A 23419-nucleotide genomic window follows, 5' to 3' on the forward strand; every position below is an offset into this window, starting at 1 on the left:
CTTCCAACAATCAGTCCTCCGTTGCAATCAGTTTTACATCGAGTTCGTCGAATCGTCAACAAATAATGCATCTTCATTTTGGTTATCCCAATTTTTTGTACCCAAAACATTTGTTCCCAATTTTTTTCATAAATAATAAAGATGATTTTTCTTATGATATATACCAGTTGTCAAAACACAAAAGAACCCCTTTTCCATCTCATCCCAACCAAAAATCTCACCTTTTTTCCCTTGTTCATTGTGACTTGTGGAGGCCGTCTCGGATTTGTATTCTATCAAATAAGAGATGGTTGGTCACTTTCACGAACGACAACACACGAGTGTGTTGGTGTTGGAATTGATCTAGGGTTTAAGAAAAAGATTAAACGCTTCGAGAAGCGGCGGAATTTTAAAAAATTTCTTTTCAAGTAAAAACAGTTTTTACTAACCTAGACAAAGAAGCAAGTACATGTAATTAAAAACCAATATGAGCTAAGAGTTTACTAACCTTTCTTGAAGCTTGAACTTTGAAGAAGCTTTTGGAAAGTTTGCAACGCTCGTCTCCCCTCGCAGCACGTCTCTCTTCATTTCATCGGCACCTCGAGCAACCACGAAAGTTTCTATCACTAAATCACTCGAAAAGAAGGAATCAGTGAGTGGGCACTTTTAAACACTACGACTTAAGAACGAGTCTCGAAGTCGCAGAGTTAAACACTAGGTCGAGTGAGGACCTAGGTGCCAAGACAAGAAAAAATCGAAAATAAACTAGAGAGAGAGAGAGAGGGGATTTTCGGCCACAATGTCTAGAGAGAGAGTCTCTCAATCTCTAACTTGTGTGGAATGAATGGAATGAGAAGAATGAGGCTCCTATTTATAGGAGAGGTCTTACCTTCAATAAGGTAGTTTCCTCTTCTATAGAATATCACATATTCATGAGCAAAATAACCCTTATTTCTTATTCCATTTGGGCTCCCAAGGCAGCCTTCTAGAATGCTAGGATTTGTTTCCTTTTTTGTTCCTTGGCTTGCCTATTACTCTCTTGGCCGAAATACCTTGTGCATCCTTATGCAAATTTGTTTCCTCTTTTTCTTTTGGCAAGTATCTAAATACATTTATGCACAAAATAATTTCCCTTTCTCTTTGGGTAGTGGGCGCCTATTATGTCTAGAAAAAGGCTTCTAGAATTTTCTTCACCTGTTCATGACAACATAAGAAAATGCCCATTTAGAATTTTCAATAAAATTCTTATGAAATGAAATTAATTCACAAGGCCCAATGATCAAGTCATGGCCGAGTGACATTAAGTCATCAAATGAACTTGTCAAAAAATTTATTGACATTCATTTCATCCTTTGTCTCAAAAGACAAAAATACCCTTTTAACTATTTTCGTTCTTGTTTTGACTTAGCTTCCAGTTTAACTATTCCTATCGATGTGATTCGTGACAGTGACCTCATGGACCCAAATGAACAAAGCTTGAGCTAAACACTTGGACTCAAAAGTTCACAAACCTTTTCCAAGTTTAGCTTAATGCCAACTGACTCCACTAAAGAGCTGACACTGAAAATCTCTCGGTTCAAATGAATTTATTTTCTACTCAAGAATTCGACCTAATTATGATGAGCGGATCCACTGAATATTATCTATGTTTACCCTTCATGAATGTCATCAGCTAGTCGGGATTTACTAAATTACCATTTTACCCTTCTAGCTGTTATTTCCTCAACTCCTTTGTCGCTTGTGAATAAGTTAGAAACAATGTATTGACGATGAGCTAACAAGTCACATTGTTTCATCCAAAAGAGTCAGGACTCAATTTGGACACTGACCAGTTCATTTATTCACACTCCAAGGAACAAAACATGATGTGACATACATTGCATTTCAGCAATCTTGTACATGAATTCCATATCTATGAGAACTTCACAAAGTTACTCATGACAGACTCACAACTTAGTACTTCACCAATAGGCCTTGTTCGGAATCACATAGTGAGTCCGAACTTTGACTTTCTCAAATGAGAATACTAAGGTGTGAAATGACATGTCTCATTTCAGGATTAAGGTAAGCATGATGCAATTCATACATAGTGACTTCGAGACATAAGAGGTTAAATGGTTTGTTCTTATATTGTCTCTAGAAGTGCACTGGTCAATTCAGTACCTTCGGAAGATACCTAGAAGAACTATAGAGTCCCCAACTCTCAATGCCTCATAACCAGACATCATAGATTCTTCTAACAATCATACTGAGGTCAATAGTCCTTTGACCCTAAGATTGCGAATATATCGTTTTAAGCAAACTACGAAGAGTTTGTTCATGCAAATCTACATTTGTCTCTTCGTAAGTTGTTTAGTTTGTTTATGGACTAAAGACTAAGGTTTTATCATAAAGCTTCAAACAATGAAGATTGAATGAACGTTTCAACTTTTTATTAATGAATAAGCAATTACAAGCAAGAGTCTTCGTAAGACTATATGACATCAAATGTACATAAATAGACACTACTACTCTTCTTGTGGGCACCATTGACAACAGTTGGATATATCTCCTCAAGGATAAAAGCAATGTACCACAAATCTTCTAACAATTTTACTTGATGATTAAAAATCAGTTTGACTCTTTAATCCACATATTGCGTACTAACAACAGTACAAAATATTTCAATTCCACCCTCATCAAATACGCTTTAAACCACTGTCTCATCCACCAAAGCTCTTGAGTCAATTCACCGCTGCAAAATGGTATGTCCGAGCGAATAAATTGCAATTTATTGGAAATCACTCGGTCATTACTCTTCACGAAAAATGCACCAAAAACATTTTAGGGCGATGTTTGTCCTTACGAATTAGGATCTCATAAACCGATAACCATAAAAAGTTCTCTAATTCAAAACTCCAATTTTGGTATTTCACCAATCATTCCCTCAAAATTGTGTTTTTTTTAATTAGAATCACGGGTGTTGGATTGCAAGGCCTTCGTCCATAATCGTAGTATGCAAAAGGTAAACTTGACCCACGCTCTAACCCTTGCATCTTTCTCGGATACCGCTGCACAAAAAAAAGGTGTCACTGTTTTTGTCCTCAATCTAGGAAGTACTTTATATCTCACGATGTTCCCTTTCATGAAAATCAATCTTTTTTCCCTCGAAATCTCCAAAATGCTGCACGTGAGTCAAAAAGATAAATTTTTTAGGATAATTACTGGGATATGATTTTTTGGGATATTCCATCCTCTTATGAAATTAAACCTGTCCCTCAACTAAAAACCTCATTTTCACCCCTATTTTGCTCCACCAAATTTGATCCATTCCACATCAAATCAGGAAAACCCAACCCTACATTCCCTCATTAAATCAACTACTTTAATCCTTGAACCACTGAAGGAAAATCCTGGCAAAGTCTCTGAAGCTCCTCTTCAGGGCCGGCCTTTACCTAAGGCGGGCAAGGCTTGTGCCTTGGGCTCCCAATTGGGTTGAGCCCCCAAAAAAATTTATTTTACACTTTTTACCTATTTTTAAGAAAATTTACATTTTTTTACTCTAAAAATTTACATTTTTTGCATATTTTCTAAAAAATTTACATTTTTACCCTGAAAATTTAAATTTTTATCAGTATTATAGGGCCCCAAAATATTGAATCGCCTAGAGTCTCCGGTGAGTTTGGGCCGGCCCTGCTCCTCTTCAGCCATACCCAAAACATTATCATCGCAATCGCAACAATATTGTCCCACAAGAACTTGTTTGTCTGGAATCTAGGGTCTCCTACCTCCCATGAACTGGTCATTGATTCCACGTTCGAGAATGAAACTGGTGATGAGGATATTATTTGGGACAGAGCACGAAATCAATAACGTTAACATGTCGATAGCCTTAAAGAAGGGAACTCGTGCATGCACTCAATATCTAATCTATAATTTTTTTTTGTTATGAGCATTTATCACATGCGATGAAGGCTTTGGTAATGGATCTATACATCCGTTCCAAATATGTTTGAAGAAGCTTGGCCGAATGAGCGTTGGAAGAAGCCAATCCTCGAGGAGACGTCGGCACTAAAAGAAATGGTACTTGGGATGTGGTGCTTCGACCGAAAGACAAAGTCCATGTCGGATGTAGATGGGTCTTTACGGTCAAGTATAACATGGATGGCTTGGTGAATCGCTGCAAAGCAAGGTTAGTCGCGAAAGGTTACTCTCAACCTATGGAATTGATTACCAGGAAACATTTGCCCCGGTAGCAAAGATCAACACCATTCGGATTCTGATTCTCTCGCGGTGAATTTAGACTGGACTCTTTACCAACTCGACGTTAAGACATTTCTAAATGGTGACTTGGAAGAAGAGGTTTACATGACTCTATCACCCGGATTCAACGTTGACAATGCAACAAAGGTGTGTGTTCTTTGAGAAAATCCCTATATGGATTGAAGCAATCACCATGGACATGGTTCAACAGATTCAAGAAGGCGGTCGTGTAGCATGGCTACAGACAAAATCATCTGGACCACATTATTTTCATCAAAAGGCAGCAATCAAGAATCACCATTTTGATTGTCTACATTGAAGATATCGTTCTAACTAGAGATGATTGAGTCGAAATTCAACAAATTAAGAGGAAATTGGCCGCGAAGTTTGAGATGAAGAGCTGGGATACCTGTGACACTTTCTAGGTATGGAAATCTAGTGAAATGAATCAAGTGTGTCCATGTCTAAAAGAAAATACATACTCAATCTTCGCAGTGACACATGATTGCTTGGGGCTCGACCAGTGAAGACATTAATGGATCCAAACGTAAAATTTGAAACAAATCATGATGACAAACCAGTTTATAAGGGACATTACCAGAGGTTAGTGGGTAAACTGATTCATTTAGCTTATACCAGGCCCGATATGCACTCCCCCTCGAGTATGGCTTTGCAGGTTACCGAATTTTGCAATATCTCAAAGACACACCGAAAAGGGGACTGTTGTTTAAGAAGGGGATGAATAGAAATGGTTGCATCTACACAGATGTTGAATGGGTTGGTTCACCAGAGGATCGACGCTCTACGTCAGGCTATCGCTCGTTTCTTTGGGGAAATTTGGTCACATAGAGGTAAAAAAACAACCAGTAGTGGCTAGGAGTAGGATCGAAGCTGAATTACGATCAATGTCTCTTGGGATTTGTGATGGAATGATGATAAAGATGCTCCTTATCATATTAGATTCTTACGATAAAGAATGTATGTTTTTGGTTAATTGATTTACTTAGAGATTACTTTGAGTTGCCTTTTAAGAAAGACTTATCACTCATTAAGTAAATCCATCATTCAACATCTAGTTGTGGGCATAAATACCAACAAACTCCCACTTGACTCAAAGTAGATATAAATGATCACTTATGCCTAATTTTTGGCTCTACGACTTTTAACAGTTATTGTCTAAGCTTAAGCTAAATTTAGTATCAGTTAAAGACTCAGAGTAGATACATTATTTCCTACAAGTAATACATTTGCTAATTTTATTTTGTAGGATTAAGTGTTGATGAAAAATGGACCAAATGCTAAATTAAGCAGTCTAATATCAAGTCTAAAAAAGTGAAGAACCACCGTCCTTTGCTCACTCAACATCAAATGCTCATTCCTTTCACACGTGTGCTTCACCACCTAAAGCAAATTATGTGTGGAGAAGTTTTCATTAAGCAATTGTGTGGACCCCACTTGGCATTCTTCAAATATAGTGTATAGCAAAAAAGAAATACTTGCATGTGATTGAGTAATCCTAGGCAATGGTGGCAGAAATTATCAGAAATTTCGGTTCTGAATGCTAACTTTATGTCATCAGAAGTACCGTTTCGGTGTTAGTCTGTAGTGGAAGAGACACTTCTAACAGCCTGTCGGAAGCGAAAACAAACCCACGAAAATACATACTTCTGCTAACTTCTAAGTTTTTTTTACGTTTTTTTTTAATTATGGGCTGTTGGATTTGAAATCCAACGGTCTAGATTACCTCCTCCGTGGTGAACTGCAATGTTGCCGCGGCGAGTTAACTTGTATTTTTTGTTTTATGTTTTTTTGCTTCAAATCATACAACAAAACACATATATAATCGGAACTCGGAATTTTTGACCTTGGAATCGGAAATTCCGATCCCGGTTGGACGTTATTTCCGATAGGTTAGCAATCAGAAGCTTTTGTCTCATTACGATCGGAAATGGCATATGTCGAAATTCGGAGCTCCGATACCGACTGTATGCCCAGGTTTATGAAGGAGGAAAAGAAGACTATTAAGAGTATTTATGGATTTGGGTACCTTGCATCATACTTCTCACGATTCAGCGTTTGTCATGGGTCACACCTCTTTCAAATCAATCAATCCAAGCTCAATGTGGCAAATGTGACTAAGAAGGCCCCTACTCCAGTATGAGGATCCCAAATCAGCTACAAATCCCACCAAAAAGAATTTTGAAAATCACCATTTGTGTTTGTAATATATATTTCACTTCATTTTAGTTTCATTTATATTACCTCATCTAAAACACTATAAATAAGAGGTTAGACTTTGTTTTTAGACAACATATTTTAATTCTGAATTTTTAGCTAAATAATATCATTTTATTCTTCCATATTTTTCTAGGATTTTGTGAGAATGAGTTGTGTACTTGGGTAAGTCCCTAGCAAGGCTAACAGTGATCTCAATTGCGTAAGTTTACCAATCCGACCAAGGCTAACGGTGAATTTTATTTTGTTTATGTTTTATTTTATTTATATTTTTCATATCATGATTGATTTATGTGATTTTTTTTAAAGAGTTATCAATTTTTTTTACACTTATTCCGTGGCTCTTCTTTTATTACAATATCGTTGATTATATATAATATATGTTTAAGAACTGCTTATAAAGTTTGTGAAAATAATATTACTTTGTTAGCTAATTCTTTAGTGCGTTAAAATCAATTTGATATATATTGTCGATTTAGCATAGCTAATAAAATTTTATTCATGGTCTTAATTGAAAGAGTTTGTTCGTAAATAAATACATTTTGTATTAGTTGATCTTAATATCTTTTTTTTCCGATTACTTGTTTATGATGTGAAGCTTGTAATTGTGAAACCATATGAGTAATTGGTAAGCGAAGCAATCGAATAACCCGACGCCTTGTGTTTTCTCTCATTGATCTTCATAATATTTGAACTAGTTTTCATATCCAAAATCATCATTTTTATCTTTAAAATTTATATTTCATTTACCACTTGATGAGTTTTTAAGTTTCCATTCTTCAATTAATGGAATTATGGTTTTGTTAGCGGGACATGCATATATACCTGAAGGGCGTGGCTCATCTTCTCCTGCCTAAGGGGGTTGGAGAGGCCGAGGAAGAACCAATAGATGAGATCGTTGAGAACCGCGGCGGACATGGCGAGCTGGCCGAGCTCAGAGTTGAGGAGGCCGAGCTCTTCCAAGGCTTGAGCGAGGACGGGGAAGAATGTGTAGGAGAGGGAAATAGGGACGTAGAGGACGAACGGTCCGAGGAGTAAGAGGCCTTGGAAATTATTGAGGATCGTGAAGAGGAGGACCGTCGCGGTGGTGACGGCACATATGTAACCCATGAACCCGATCCGCCACGAGTTCTTGGCGGACCGGACGTTCAGGAGCGAGTTGTCCATCTTGACGCCAATGATGAACACCGAGTAGATTCCCCCGATCACGGCTAGGGTTTGGAGGAGCTCATTTTCCCTCGGCGGGAACAAGCGGACCCAGACTCGACTATGCTTTTCTTGTGCTACTAACAACCACTTAGTGACGCACAATTTGGGCGTGATCACCTCTCTATGTGTCATGGTCTACCAAATATGAAAAATTAATCAAAATATATATGTGGTCCTTGCAAATTAGGTAAAAGTATCAAAATTTGCCACAAAGTTATCCAATATACTACAAGGAATTAATGCACATGGATATTATGGGCCACATGTTCGCTGAAAGTCTACGATAAATAGCTTTATTTGTGTATATGTTTATGATTTTCCGAGATACACATGAGGTAGAATGTAAACAATAATTTTGACACTATAAATATGTTAAAAAAATCCCAACTTTCAAATCAAACATCAAACTAGAATCGGTAAAGTCACTTACCTACGAAGTGATCAGAGTACAAAATTTGAAAGCAACGCTTCCTCATAATATTTCAAAGCAAACGTGAGCTATTTTCTCCTATAAATCCCCAACAATGTGAGATATGATAGAAAAGCATACATTTTCAAGAAATGGCACGAGTAATATTTAAGACCCATGATATAGACACACCCATTGTGAAATTCTCAAGGGAAGCAAATCCAAAATCATATATCTATAATGTCTTTGGTAGCAAATGCTACATACTTGATAACAAAGGGATATCTAAGAATTTTTTATTTTATTTTTTTTATCATAAATTGATGAAAGTTATATTTTTCGATTACTACACGACAATATGGCTTATAGAGTATATTTTTTGCTCAACAATGCTTGTAGAGTATATAGTACTGATGATCTAACTAGTACTCTACGAATGGCGAGTATATAACCTCATTATTGGAGAAATCAAATATTCACGAAGAACATGTTAAAAAAAACTCCATATGCTTCAATAGTCCATTGTCCGATCACAGTGACTCATTAAAATAAAATAAAAATTGTTTATCATTGAAAACATCATTCACTCGCATCATTTCAAGTAATCTCATGTAGAAAATGTCATAGGAGAACCAATTCGAGAACACTAACCAAACAAAAAAGACCGAATACATGCATTTTTTTTAGTTGTATATTTTATAATATAACCAAAGTATATTAAAGAAGCACTTCAAGAGTAATAAGAGTAATATTGGATTCTTTCCATGCAATAGTAACTTGAACAATTCAATAGATTATTTGCAGGCAATGCATTTTTATGAACTAATCAGATGACCGTGGCATCATAATCAACAATAAAAATAGGCCAATGACCTATGGATTAACTCGAATTGACGTTGACGAAAAAAATGCTCACATGGCTTGCAGTTCGATTAAAGCAAGCTACGAAATGTAATGTCAATTCGAACTCTCAAGGGGATGAGAAGAGTGCTTCCTAAATGTAAATTTAAATGAAAAAGTATATGTGGCTCAATCCAAAGATTTTAAAGATCAACATACTTTGCAACATGTCTATAAAATTCAAAAAGCGGTACATGGCTGATATAATGTTACGCGAGCTTGAGGGTCGAGATGAATCTCACAGACATCGACCCATCGATGATTTTTGGATATAGAGTCTTTATTAGCCTGCTTGGGTTGTACGGAACGTTTAGGGCTTTTTAGTCTTTTTCATCTCTTTATTTACTTGTCGTTTTGTTTTAGTAGAACGACACATTTCTTGTAGTCGGTTCTCTTTTATCCTGTATATCTTTGAGAATTACAATCTCAGTTAATCAATCAATTCATTTTTCTTCTTTTTCAAATCTCTCTCTAGAATTCGTTTCTCTGATTGTTCTTCAAACATCGAGAGCTGAAACTCAATATGGTATCAGAGCAATTTTGCTTTCACTGAGTATCTTCTTCTTCTTCGTCTCAACTTCTCGTTTTTGAGATCCACTTCTCTCTACTTCAATGGCGGACACGGAAAACTCATCGATGGAGACGCCTATCACCGGAATCACCGGAAACGCTCGACCTAGGTCGACTATTTAAGATCAATTCTCGCCTTACTATCTCCATCATTCAGATTCAACTGGAGGGAGTCTGGTTTCAAACGTCTTGACCGGGAACAACTACATGCCATGGAGTCGATCAATGTTGATTGTGCTAGAGGCAAAGAACAAGCTAGGTTTTATTGACGGAACGATCGTCAAACCGACAGCGGAGGAGCCAGATCTTCTTCGTCTCTGGAGTCGCAACAACAGTACCATAATTGCGTGGATTATGAATTCTGTGAGCAAAGAAATTGCATCCAGTCTTCTTCTTGGAGGAACCGCGAAAGACATTTGGAATGACTTGAAAGATCGATTTCAGCAGAGCAACGGTCCAAGAATCTTCCAATTGAGGCGAGAGTTTGTCAATCTTGCTCAGGATCAGAACTCTATCGGAGTCTTCTTCACCAAGCTGAAATCAGTGTATCAAGATTTGTGCGAATTCAAACCTGAATGCACATGTGTCTGCAACTGTGGAGGAAAGGCTAAATTGAGTGAATTTGCCGAGGCGGAATATGTGATGCAATTCCTTATGGGACTCAACGAGACCTATACTCACGCTCGAGGACAAGTCCTTTTGATGGAGCCTATTCCTCCAATCAGCAAGGTTTACGCGATGCTTTCTCAAGAAGAGACTCAAAGATCCATTGGCATGGATTCTCTCAACTCAAAAGATCAATCTGATTCTCTCGCTATGGCGGTGCGTGAAGACCAGAAGAAGTTCAAATCCAAGGGTGGTCCACTCTGCACTCACTGCAAGATGACCGGACATACCGTCGACAAATGTTACAAGATCCATGGTTATCCACCAGGATATAAATTCAAGTCCAAGAATCAGACAAATGCAGTCGAGGCATCAGGATCTGGAGGAACTATAGAAGGATCTTCTTCAACTCTCACATCCTCTACTCTGTCCTCAGCACAAATCCACCAGCTCATCAATCATTTCTCGAACCAGCTCACTGCCTCAACTTCGGTGTCCAGTGAAGTCAACATGACTTCATTCAAAACAGGTTTGAATGGTTTGGTAAACTCCACTCCTTATTCAAATTATTCAGCCTTAGAGTCTTCGATTATGGATTCTGGAGCCACTAGGCATATATGTGCTGTGAAATCCTCTTTTGTCAAACTCCGGACTTTGCACAATTCCAATGTCACTCTTCCAAATCGTGTTGTTATACCGGTTTACTATATAGGTGATATAATTTTGAATTCTAATTTGACTCTATACAATGTCTTGTATGTCCCAAGTTTCAAGTTCAACTTGATCTCGGTAAGTGCATTGGCAAAAGAATCAAATGTAACTATTTGTTTCTTTTCGGATTCTTTTCTTGTACATGATACCAGTCGTTCGAGGATGATTGGAAAGGGTAGGATGTGCAATGGCCTCTATGTTCTTGATAGGCAAAGCATCTCCAACTCTACCATTCATGTGAACACGGTTTCTGCACAGACTTGGCATCAAATGATAGATCATTTATCTTTTCAGCGTTTAAATTCCTTGAAAGAACGTTTAGCATACTCTGATTCTTTACAAGATAATCCCTTACCTTGTTGCATATGTCCTTTAGCTAAGCAACATAGACTTCCTTTTACTTCTGAAAATAATTTTTCTGATTGTATTTTTGATATCGTTCACTGTGACATATGGGGTCCTTATCGGACTCCATCACGTCTTGGTCATAGATTTTTCCTTACTCTTGTTGAGGATAAGAGCAGATTTTGTTGGGTTTTCTTGATGAAATACAAATCAGAAGTACGTTTGATTATTCCCAGGTTTTGTGCATATGTTGCTAATCATTTTTCTACCTCTATCAAAACTTTTCGTTCTGATAATGCTAAGGAACTTGCTTTTACTGAATATTTTTCTGCGCATGGGATTTTACATCAATACTCTTGTGTCGAGACACCGCAGCAAAATTTTGTTGCTGAAAGGAAGCACCAACACTTATTAAATGTTGCACGTGCTCTTTTATTTCAATCACAAATTCCTATTCGTTTTTGGACTGACTGTGTGCTTACAGCTACATATCTCATTAATAGAACCCCTTCACCTATCTTATCTCACAAGACACCTTATGAGATTTTGTATCAGAAAGCTGTTGACTATGAACATTTGCGTGTTTTTGGCTCTTTGTGCTTTGCATCAACGTTAAAGGCGCATAGAACAAAGTTTGAACCAAGGGCTCGCAAATGTATCATGATTGGATATCCACCGGGTGTTAAGGGCTATAAGCTCTTAGACTTAGACTCAATGTAGGTTTTTATTTCTCGAGATGTTGTTTTTCATGAAAAGTTTTTTCCTTTTCAGGATAAAAACAAGTCCGGGAACAAAACTGACCCTTTTGAGGATTTTTGCTTACCTACTTTGCTTCACAATGCTATTCCATCAGCACCGGATTCTGTTGTTCATGATCACGATGATAATTCACATAATCCTGAGACTATTAGTTCTCAGCCAGTGGATATCGATCAACCAACACATATAAATAATGATGTGGTTACTCGAAAATCTACCAGGACACGTATTCCTCCGGCATATCTCAAGGAATATCATTGCAATTTGCTTGAAGCAGGTTTAAGCTATAACTCTAAGCACACTATTAATATCGTCCTTGATTATGAGAATTTGTCTTTGCCTTTTAAGAGTTTTGTTTTGTCTCTCACAGCTCATTCAGCGCCTTCGTTTTATCATACGGCTGTCAAATATGAGGAATGGAGAAAAGCTATAACCGAGGAAATTGATGCCATGCATGCAAACAATACTTGGTCTATTGTTCCATTACCTGCAGGCAAAACATCCATTGGATGCAGATGGGTTTATACAAACAAGTTGAACTCCGATGGTACATTGGCAAGACGAAAGGCTCGCTTAGTGGCCAAGGGTTACACACAACAACAGGGAGTTGATTTCATTGAAACTTTTTCCCCTGTAGCAAAGTTGGTTTCTGTAAAATTTTTACTCAGTCTTGCTTCTTCACAAAAATGGTTTCTTTCACAGCTTGATATTAGCAATGCTTTCTTAAATGGGGACTTATTTGAGGAGGTCTACATGGACATGCCAATGGGATATTCTCCACAGGGGGAGCCTCAAAATCACTCAGGAAAATTGGTCTGTAAGTTACATAAGTCTATTTATGGCCTTAAGCAAGCCTCTAGACAGTGGAACTTGAAATTTACTGAAGCTGTTTTGAAAATTGGTTTTGTTCAGTCTAAGTCAGATTATTCAATGTACACTCGTGGGAGTGGTGATTCTTTTGTTGTCATCCTTTTGTATGTTGATGATATTATTTTATCCAGTCCTAACAAACAGGTTATTACTGATGTCAAGAGTTTTCTCAGTGCTGTTTTTAGGCTTAAAGACCTAGGTGATCTCAAGTATTTTCTTGGCCTAGAGATTGCACGTTCTTCTGCAGGGATTATGCTATGTCAGCGGCATTATGCTCTGCAAATTCTTGAAGATGCCGGCTTTCTTGACTCCAAGCCAGTCAAGACTCCAATGAATCCGAAGATCAGTTTAGCTGTTGATGATGGAGATTTGGTAGAGGATTCTACAGGTTTCAGACGGTTGATTGGACGATTGTTATATTTGACAATTACACGCCCAGATATCACTTATGCAGTGAACTGTCTGAGCCAATTCGTCCAGTCTCCGAGAACTCCACACTTACAAGCAGTTCATCATTTACTGCGATACATAAAGTCTTTTCCAGGACTTGGACTTTTCTATCCTTCCTCATCTACTACACAACTCCGTGCCTTTTCTGATGCTGACTGGGCAACTTGTGGAGATACGCGGCGCTCTATAACCGGTTACTGTGTGTTTGTAGGTGATTCACTAATGGCCTGGAAATCCAAGAAGCAATCCACGGTCTCACGCAGCTCGGCTGAGGCAGAGTATCGTTCGTTGGCAGCAGTGATGAGTGAAGTCTTGTGGATGCAGCAACTTGCAAAGGATTTTCATATCAGTTCAGTCTCTTCCTCGGTGATTTATTGTGACAATCAGGCAGCCATTCATATTGCCTCGAATCCAACATTTCACGAGAGGACCAAGCACATCGAGATTGATCTACATTTTGTTCGTGATCATCTTCGAAGTGGCTTGGTGAAGTTACTTCCTATACGCACCCATTTGCAACTTGCTGATATACTGACGAAGCCATTGCATTCTCCAGCTTTACAAAAGCTCATGTCCAAGATGAACTTGCTCAACATTTTTCGACCAAGCTCATCTTGAGGGGGAGTTTTGGATATAGAGTCTTTATTAGCCTGCTTGGGTTGTACGGAACGTTTAGGGCTTTTTAGTCTTTTTCATCTCTTTATTTACTTGTCGTTTGTTTTAGTAGAACGACACATTTCTTGTAGTCGGTTCTCTTTTATCCTGTATATCTTTGAGAATTACAATCTCAGTTAATCAATCAATTCATTTTTCTTCTTTTTCAAATCTCTCTCTAGAATTCGTTTCTCTGATTGTTCTTCAAACATCGAGAGCTGAAACTCAATAATGATCTCGGAAGTGATGGTCAATCCGAGCTTAGCATTCTTTGAGGTTGTTTTAAAATTCAATAATATAAAATACTAGCTAAAAGCCTAAAACAACAAATATATACATATATGTATATATAATTGGGAAAATAACACATTTATACCCTGTGTTTTAGTGAAATGTCGAGTTTAACCCTCGGTTTTTAAAAATGTCGAGTTCATACCCTCTGTTTAACTAAAATGACGAAATTTTACCATCTGTTTAACTAAAATGACGAAATTATACCCTGAAATGAATAACAGCGTCACAAATCTCTCTTTCATTGATATTAACTCTTATATAAGAAAAATCAAATCAAATCTAAATCAGTGCCCTAACTTCCAAATTCTCAATTTTGAAATAAAAATAGCCTTAAATTGAAATTAAATAATAAAACTCATACCTCCTAAGAAATGACTTCATTCCGTGTTCGAATTGTAACTCTAAATCCTGGATTCTCTATTCGAATATGCGATTTTGATGACTATCAACTATCGATGTTTACATTTTTGCCTCTTTCTGTGTTCTTCACGATTAAGAGATTGTTGTTTATTTTTTTAGTTTTTAAGTAAATTACATATATGGCGCGAATGAATAAAGATAATTGGTCTTTATATATAAATATTATAGTCAACGTCAATGAAAAGTCAATAAAAAGAATATTCGTGACACTGTTGTCTATTTCAGGGTATAATTTCGTCATTTTAGTTAAATAGGGGGTATAATTTCGTCATTTGAGTTAAACAGAGGGTATGAACTCGACATTTTTGAAAACTGAGGGTTAAACTCGACATTTCACTAAAACACAGGGTATAAATGTGTTATTTTCCCTATATAATTTCACTATTTATTTAAAGTATAATAAGTCGAATTTAAAGTATAATAAGTCGAATTTAAAGTTGACTTTGACACCAACTATCGCATGCCGCGAGTTTAGCCGCGAAAGTCAAAACTCTCACACTCTCTCAATCATTCGAAACTTGATGACATCACTGTGCCGATATATGCCCTCTAACTCTAATCTTTATCCTCGATTTTTTGTTTTTGATGAGATTATCCTCATTTTTTTTATTAGTCTGGACACGGGCTTCGTTATCGGCGAGAGACCAAAACAAAGAATGTATAGCGAAAGTCAAAAGCTTATTCTACAAAAAGTCAAAGACTTTACGCTAAGCTACGTATTCATCTGTATTCTCTCTTTCTAATGGCCTAATCGTTTCTTTACACGTGATCTTAACATTTATTAGAAAAGTGATTTTCAAAAGATATTAAATTATTAGAGAAACATCTTCTTGGCCACCACTCTTTCCCAATGGGAAACTTGATAAACCAAGCTTAGTGTAGCATGTGTTTTGAAAACCAAACCATATTTTGGGTCCTTTAGAGAAACCAAGCATTTGTCCATGTAAAATGTCCAAATTACCCTTAAATTAAAATTCTTTTCAAAATCAATCCTTTATTTTCTCTGCACTCCCATTCCTTCCCATTTCATGCGTGCCTTTCCCATTCCCGAACCATTTCAATTCAAAACCCAAAAAAAAAACCCCGCTCATCCCGTCCCGCCCCAAATCCCTCGTTCTCTTCTCTTCTCTCCGTCGGTCATCCTCATGCACCCACGCCCATCGTCGTAAACCAGTCCAGCCCTACTATTCATTTCAGTCCTTCGTCGCCAGTCCAGCCGAGTCGCGAACCATCAGAGCCCTCCTCGCCAGTCCAGCCTTACTCGCCATTTCGCTCCGTGGTCGCCAGTCCAGCCGAGTCGCGAACCACCCTAGCCCTCCTCGCGAACCAGCCGAGCCCTCCTCGCCAGTCCAGCCGAGTCGTGAACCAAACGAAAATGGTGAGTTTGTTTTGGGTCCCATTGTTTTAGGGTTTGTTAAATTGAAATGGTTTCATAATTATTTAGATGACATTATTTGAGAATCTTCGATTATGACTTGTTAGGGTTGTTTAGAATATGTTTCGAAGATTTTGGGTATGAGGGTTTGAAGTTTTCGATGAATTTTTGGTGATTAAGATTGTTTTGATATGAAATCTTTGGTATTTTCGGTGTGAAATTTTGGGATGGGATGTAGTTTTGATTAGAGATTTTGGATTTTTTGGCTATGAAGTTCATAGCGGTTTGAAGGGATTTCGAAGATTTAAGTTTGCTTTGTTTATGTAATGGATTTATTTTTTGTAAACGATTTCAAAGTTTTCATTTAGTTTATGTGTTTGATTTCAGACGTTTCAGTTATTTTTTGTAATGGATTTTCAGAGTTTTCAGTTATTTTATGGAATGGATTTCAGAGTTTTCAGTTAGGTTATGTGAAGGATTTCATAGTTTGTAGTTAGTTTTTGTAAATGATTTCAGAGTTTTCAGTTATTTTATGGAATGGATTTCAGAGTTTTCAGTTAGGTTATGTAAAGGATTTCAGAGTTTTCAGGTATTTTTTGTAAATGATTTCAGAGTTTTCTGTTATTTTATGGAATGGATTTCAGAGTTTTCAGTTAGGTTATGTAAAGGATTTCAGAGTTTTCAGGTATTTTTTGTAAATGATTTCAGAGTTTTCTGTTATTTTATGGAATGGATTTCAGAGTTTTCAGTTAGGTTATGTGAAGGATTTCAGAGTTTTCAGTTATTTTTTGTAAATGATTTCAGAGTTTTCTGTTATTTTATGGAATGGATTTCAGAGTTTTCAGTTAGGTTATGTGAAGGATTTCAGAGTTTTCAGTTATTTTTTGTAAATGATTTCAGAGTTTTCATTTAGTTTATGTAATGAATTTCAGAGTTTTCAGTTAGGTTATGTAAAGGATTTCAGAGTTTTCAGTTATCTTTTGTAAATGAGTTCAGAGTTTTCTGTTATTTTATGGAATGGATTTCAGAGTTTTCAGTTAGGTTATGTAAAGGATTTCAGAGTTTTCAGTTATGTTTATGTAATGAATTTCAGAGTTTTCAGTTAGGTTATGTAATAAATTTCAGAGTTTTCAGTTATCTTTTGTAAATGATTTCAGAGTTTTCAGTTAATTTTTTTTATGGATTTCAGAGTTTTCAGTTATTTTTTGTAATGGATTTCAGAGTTTTCAGCTAGTTTATATAATGATTTTCAAAGTTTTCAGTTAGTTTATGTAAAAGACTTCAGAGTTTGCAGTTATCTTTTTTTATGTATTTCAGAGTTTTCAGTTAGTTTATGTACAGGATTTCAGAGTTTTCAGTAAGTTTTCTGTGATTGATTCTTTATTTCGAACTTTTCTCATTTTTTTGTAGGCACCGAAGTATGAATTGTTAGTTCCCATCTGTAAGGATTACAGTGGTCAAATAAGTTTCAGAGGCAGCGGGTTCTTGAAGGTAATAAGCACACGATTTATGGTATTCGGATTACATGCTAGGTTGAAGGACACACAATTTAGTTGGATCGATTCCCCTTCCGTTACGGGTTTCAACTTTAATGGTGTGATTATAGACCAACTTCTCCAACGACGCATCCAGCAAAGATGTCAGGATGCAATTTACTTTGGTATCGGTAAGAATCCTATCCGTTTCGGAAGAAACGAGTTTGGTTTGATGACCGGACTAAAGTTTAGTACGCTTCCATCAACGGAAGAATTCAAGAAGCACCTTTCAAGCAACCGTCTGTTGAAGACGTATTTTCCTGACCCCGAACACGTTGATGACAACGACAAAAAACTTCACAAGGCACCGTCTGTTGCTGATTTAGAGGCAGCTTTTAACACGTGCACGAACAAAGAAGACTTGTACAAGCTCGGACTGTGTTTGATTGTGGAAGGCATCATACGAGGAAAGGATAGTTGGCAAGGTATTTGGGAGGAGTTGTTAAGTATGGTCGATGAGCTCCCATACTTTATGGCGTTTCCGTGGGGCCACGTTAGTTGGGCTGCCACTCTCGAGGGGTTGCTAGCGACGGACCCGAAACACCTGCGTACCTTATACGAGAATCGAGGTAAGAAGCAGAAGAAGGTTCAAGACGCAAAGTATGCGGTCCAAGGGTTTCTCCCTGCGGTTCAATTTTGGGCGTACGAGGCCATAGAGTTTGTCGGTGTAGAGTATGGCAAGAAATTGAGCGAGAATAGCATTCCGAGAATGCTCAAATGGGTGAGCATGAAACAAGCAAGACAGAAGGGGTTCACAAAAAAGTTAATCCGACAAAGCGTATGTTTTCTAACTTTTTTTCTTCGGAGATTTTATGTACATTTTCAGCTTCATTTCGACGTTTTCCAACTATTATGTATGATTAATTTCGAAGTTTTGTTTTATAGGTGGAGGCAACACCGACGCTTGAGCCTACCGATGGTGAGAAGAAGTATCTCTCCATACTCGAGAGACACCCATCTACTATACCAGAATATCCGGGTTACAATTCTGTTGTAGCGCACAAGAAGTCGGCGTACGTGAATGAAGAGGACGTTGGCCCACCACGTGGAGATGAGAATTTTTCAATACTTGAACGACGTTTGAGTGATGTGGAGCAGAATGTTAAGAAAATGTGTAGGGAGCAGAAGCGCATGAGGAAGCAAATCATGAGGTGGCAAAAAGACACGACTGAGAAACTCGATTATTTGGTAAGTGTCGTCCCGGGAAGCGCTACACAAGAAGAGAGGTATCCATCGGAGAAGTTTCCACGGCGGAGGTCACCATCGCCACATGGTAATCTCTCTCAACTGTGAATTTCGAAGTTTTTAGTTTTATATTGTTAATGATTTCGGAGTTTTATGGCTTTTTTTATATACTGTTTCGAATATTAGTTATTAATTTTTGGTGTTTTGTGACATAATTTTTGGCAGTGGAGAATGATGAAGGTTTATTTTTTGACCCTGACGAAGCTGTTAATATTCATGATGAAACTTTGGACCCTCCGGATGATGATGGTGAGGAGGAAGAAGAAGAAGATGATGACAACGATGAAGATGATGAAACTTTGGACCCTCCGGATGTCAACGATGGAGATGATGACAACGACGAAGATGAAGACGATGATGACGAAGGGATGGCAGCCCCCGAGACGACAAGCAACGTGGCAGCCCCGGAGACGACAAGCACCGTGGCAGCTCCCGAGACGGCAAGCGAGACGGCAGCCCCCGAGACGGCAAGCGAGACGGCAGCCCCCGAGGCGGAAGCCCCCGTGGCAGCCACCGAGACGGCAACCACCGTGAACGCCCCCGTGACGGCAACCACCGTGGCAGCCCTCGATGACGACGACGACTTCGTCAACCCTCCGACGAAAGAGACGGCAAGAACTGTGGCAGCCCCCACGACGGAAACCTCTGTGGCAGCCCCCGATGACGACGACGACGACTTCGTCAACCCTCCGGCGAAAGAATCTGTCCGTGTCTATGGTAAGTTCTCAATTTTCAAACTGTTGCCTATATTTCATGGTTTATGTTCTTTTTAATTCTTTTATGTTGGATTGTGTAGTTTCAAAGAGAAAGAGCAAGCGGCCCATAAAGTATGATGATTACACTCCGTTGAACACAGCCAAACTGAAAAGCCTGAAAAAGGGGTGATGAACATTACTTTGGATGAAAATTGGGTTTGTAATGTTTGTTGATAATAACTTTGGTAGTTTTGGAGACTAGTTTTTTTGGATGAAAATTGGGTTTGTAATGTTTGTTGATAATAACTTTGGTAGTTTTGGAGACTAGTTTTTTGGATGATATTTTGGTTTGTAATGTATACATGAACCCGAAATGTCTGAAATCCTTGACAAAAAATTACTGAAATGTCTGAAATCAAGCACATACACTAACTGAAAACTCCGAAATCAAACACATAAAATAACTGAAATGTCTGAAATCAAGCACATACACTAACTGAAAACTCTGAAATCAAACACAAAAAATTACTGAAATATCTGAAATCCATTATAAAAATTATCTGAAAACTCTGAAATCAAACATACAAAATAACTGAAATATCTGAAATCCATTATAAAAATTATCTGAAAACTCTGAAATCAAACAAATAAACTAACTGAAAACTCCGAAATCAAACACATAAAATAACTGAAATGTATGAAATCAAGCACATAAAATAACTGAAAACTCCGAAATCAAACACATAAAATAACTGAAATGTCTGAAATCCATTATAAAAATTATCTGAAAACTCTGAAATCAAACACATAAAATAACTGAAATGTCTGAAATCAAGCACATAAAATAACTGAAAACTCCGAAATCAAACACATAAAGTAACTGAAATGTCTGAAATCAAGCAAATAAACTAACTGAAAACTCCGAAATCAAACACATAAAATAACTGAAATGTCTGAAATCAAGCACATAAAATAACTGAAAACTCCGAAATCAAACACATAAAATAACTGAAATGTCTGAAATCCATTATAAAAATTAACTGAAAACTCCGAAATCAAACACATAAAATAACTGAAATGTCTTAAATCCATTATAAAAATTATCTGAAAACTCTGAAATCAAACACATAAAATAACTGAAATGTCTGAAATCAAGCAAATAAACTAACTGAAAACTCCGAAATCAAACACATAAAATAAATGAAATGTCTGAAATTAATCACATAAACTAACTGAAATGTCTGAAAATTAGCTGAAAACCCTGAAATCAAACACATAAAATAACTTAAATGTCTGAAATCCAATACTACTGACGAAAAGTACACGACTTCCTATTATGTCCTCTACCTCCACAAATACTACATTTGCGCTGAACAACAATGACTTCACCTTGAGACGGCAAACGTTTGATCTTGCGCCGTCCTCCTTTGCTCTTCTTCTTCGGCCGACCGGCGGGGTTTTTCGCAACAGGTACCTTGACCTCCATATTCAACAGCTCTTCTGGAGCATTCCACTCGTTTTCAGGACCACAAGGGTACACAGCATCCATGTAGGCTGCTCTCCAACTTTCTACTCGATAGAAAGGGTGACACAATGAATACACATCGATGTTACGCTTTGTTGCGACACACGTCGCATGCATGCAAGGGAGACCAAGAAGTTGAAACAACCCGCATGTGCATTCTTTTGTCAACATGTTTACCGTGCCATCCTCGTCTCCATCAAGTACTAAGAACTCATGTTGCGTAACCCCCGAATATTGCAAATGGCGACCCTTTTGAACTTGAAGTCGTAAGTCCTCATCAAATTTTGGACTCAGTTTGGTCTTCGCATTTCCAGATTTTTCTCTTCGCTTGAAGAACCATTCTTGAAGAGTAAATCGAATGCATTCCACCATGCTACAAATTGGGAATGTTCTAGCGTCCTTTATCCTCTTGTTGAAGCTTTCCGCGTAGTTACTCGTCAATAAATTGTACCTGTTGTTAAAATATTCGAAGTCGCATTGTAAATCTAAGAAACAAACCAAAATCTTCGAAATAAAGTACTACCTGCTTGTGAACTTACCTTTTTCCAGGAAAGTACGACCGAGCAAACCTTTCAATTCCAATGTCTTCCAGATATTTAGCAAGGTTTGGATCTTTACGCCTTAGCTTCTCGAATTGAGCATGGAAAACAGATTTTCTCCAAGCATAACATGCGCCATACATCTCTGGGCCACAAACATCGGTTTTGAACACATGAGCAACATTCATACTTAGATGCTGGTAGCAGATCCCGTGATAACACTCTGGATACACAACCGGTATAGCATGAAGGATACTCGCGTGCCTAAAACAAAGCGTTTGGAACATAAATATTAGATCAACTAAAATATTCGAAATGTACTTCTCAGAAAACCTAAAATCTCTGAAATAACATTCCAAAATTGTCGAAACAAAACTAAAATCTTCGAAATTAAGTACCTGTCTGATATGAAACAAAGATCTGGCGGGGAACCGATGGTCTCTCTCAGTTTCCGAAGGAAGTAGGTCCAAGAGTGATTATTTTCGGTGTCTACAACAGCAAATGCAAGTGGAAACAATTGGTCATTTGCATCTAATGCAATCGCCGATAATATCTGCCCTCCGTACTTTGTCTTCAAGAAACTACCATCGATACATATCACAGGTCGACATGATGCAAATCCCCGTATACAAGCTCCAAGGGCCCAAAAACAGTACCGAAATCGACTGCCGGAGTCAAGAACAAGGTCAGTAACCGAACCTGGATTTTTTTGTTCTAATGCGTAGAAGTAAGCAGGTAACCGCTTGTATGACTCGTCAAGTGTACCCCTTATGTACCCAATTGCCGTCTCCTTGCATCTCCAAGCCTTCTCGTAACTCAAATTTATCCCATACTCCTTTCGTACATCTTCTATGATGTTCCTTGGTGTATATGATGTCGATTGAAGACTATACTTATGCTTGATAACATGTCCTACAATCCATGGTGCAGCTTGAAGTTGGCCACTAGCAGGGGCATCAATCGAACAAGTATGTGTAGAAACATACACACTCACTTCGAACATATCACTGTTTGGTAGTTTATTCCCTCTCAATTTCCAAGTACAATCACCAGCTTTGCACTTGACTACCCATCGACTCCTGCTTGTTTCGAAGACCCTATACTGAAAGCTCTTTCTCATTGCAAGCATGGCAACTTTAGTTTTCAAATCAAACTTATTATCAAAAATTTGCCCAACACATATGTCCGATGAACTGGCAGTGGATGAAGGCGTACTTACATTTTCCTCCGAATCGGGAATTGAAACATGTGCATCCCATAATTTTGACTTCTTATGAGGCGTCGCCGATACTGGCTCTGACATGGGAATATCATTATCATTCATAACCGGATTATCCTCACAATAGAATCCGCTTGCATCAAAATCTTCCTCATCATCGCCATCTTCATCTTCCTCATCATCACCATCCTTACCTTCCTCATCACCCTCTTCATCGCATGGCGCCTGAAAATCATTCACCTCGACGCTAATACCTAAGCATGCTACCTGAGAATTTGGGGTTGGTGAAACTGCCCTGCTTGGAGTTGTATCAAGAGCTGCATCAACAATGTTTCTTTTCACGGGGGTTACGCATAAGGAAATCCTCAGCTTGGATTGACCAGAATTCTCTAACATAAATGCCGTCACACTAGCGTCCGATGCCAAAATGAGAGGAGGCATTGGTCTTCCAGCCCAAACATACGCAGCTTCAAGTTTCAAATCGTATAACGACTTGTCGACACAAAAAGCTTCGTACATAGCGATTAATAGCTCCGCCCGAGATATGTCTTTCGCGAGTGCACGGAGTTCGAATCGCGATTCATTAGTATATTCCCATTTTGTACCTTTGTTCACCCAAGTACCATCAAATAA

The 23419-nt window shown here is 37.9% G+C and overlaps 2 protein-coding genes across 2 annotated transcripts; one reads left to right on the forward strand and one right to left on the reverse strand.

Annotated features, from left to right (window-relative positions):
- The first annotated feature begins 17488 nt into the window (after window positions 1-17488).
- LOC149379323 (uncharacterized) lies at window positions 17489-19693 on the forward strand. Its single transcript, XM_089603986.1, has 5 exons — window positions 17489-17519; window positions 17635-18341; window positions 18449-18836; window positions 18974-19525; window positions 19605-19693. The coding sequence occupies exons 2-5, from the start codon at window positions 17736-17738 to the stop codon at window positions 19691-19693; spliced, it is 1635 nt and encodes a 544-aa protein (XP_089460112.1). The 5' UTR covers window positions 17489-17519; window positions 17635-17735.
- A 1116-nt stretch (window positions 19694-20809) lies between these two features.
- LOC149379324 (uncharacterized) lies at window positions 20810-23227 on the reverse strand. The gene is made up of 3 exons (XM_089603987.1): window positions 21966-23227; window positions 21568-21831; window positions 20810-21479 (listed from the first exon to the last, which is right to left on the reverse strand). The coding sequence occupies exons 1-3, from the start codon at window positions 23225-23227 to the stop codon at window positions 20810-20812; spliced, it is 2196 nt and encodes a 731-aa protein (XP_089460113.1).
- Between the last annotated feature and the right edge of the window lie 192 nt (window positions 23228-23419).

Source organism: Urtica dioica, chromosome 12 (genome assembly GCF_054948205.1).
Source record: "Urtica dioica subsp. dioica isolate 48M chromosome 12, U.dioica_male_clone48M_v1_H2, whole genome shotgun sequence".
Taxonomy (NCBI): domain Eukaryota; kingdom Viridiplantae; phylum Streptophyta; class Magnoliopsida; order Rosales; family Urticaceae; genus Urtica; species Urtica dioica.

What these genes read in the sequence shown, in the direction of transcription:
- LOC149379324 (XM_089603987.1), bottom strand. Translation starts at nt 23,227, where the DNA reads ATGCCTCCTCTCATTTTGGCATCGGACGCTAGTGTGACGGCATTTATG. An exon ending in CTTTGTTTCATATCAGACAG is followed by an intron (nt 21,832 to 21,965) that starts GTACTTAATTTC and finishes GCTTTGTTTTAG; the next exon opens with GCACGCGAGTATCCTTCATG. An exon ending in TCGTACTTTCCTGGAAAAAG is followed by an intron (nt 21,480 to 21,567) that starts GTAAGTTCACAA and finishes TTTTAACAACAG; the next exon opens with GTACAATTTATTGACGAGTA.
- LOC149379323 (XM_089603986.1), top strand. Translation starts at nt 17,736, where the DNA reads ATGACCGGACTAAAGTTTAGTACGCTTCCATCAACGGAAGAATTCAAG. An exon ending in GAGGTCACCATCGCCACATG is followed by an intron (nt 18,837 to 18,973) that starts GTAATCTCTCTC and finishes AATTTTTGGCAG; the next exon opens with TGGAGAATGATGAAGGTTTA. An exon ending in AGAATCTGTCCGTGTCTATG is followed by an intron (nt 19,526 to 19,604) that starts GTAAGTTCTCAA and finishes TGGATTGTGTAG; the next exon opens with TTTCAAAGAGAAAGAGCAAG.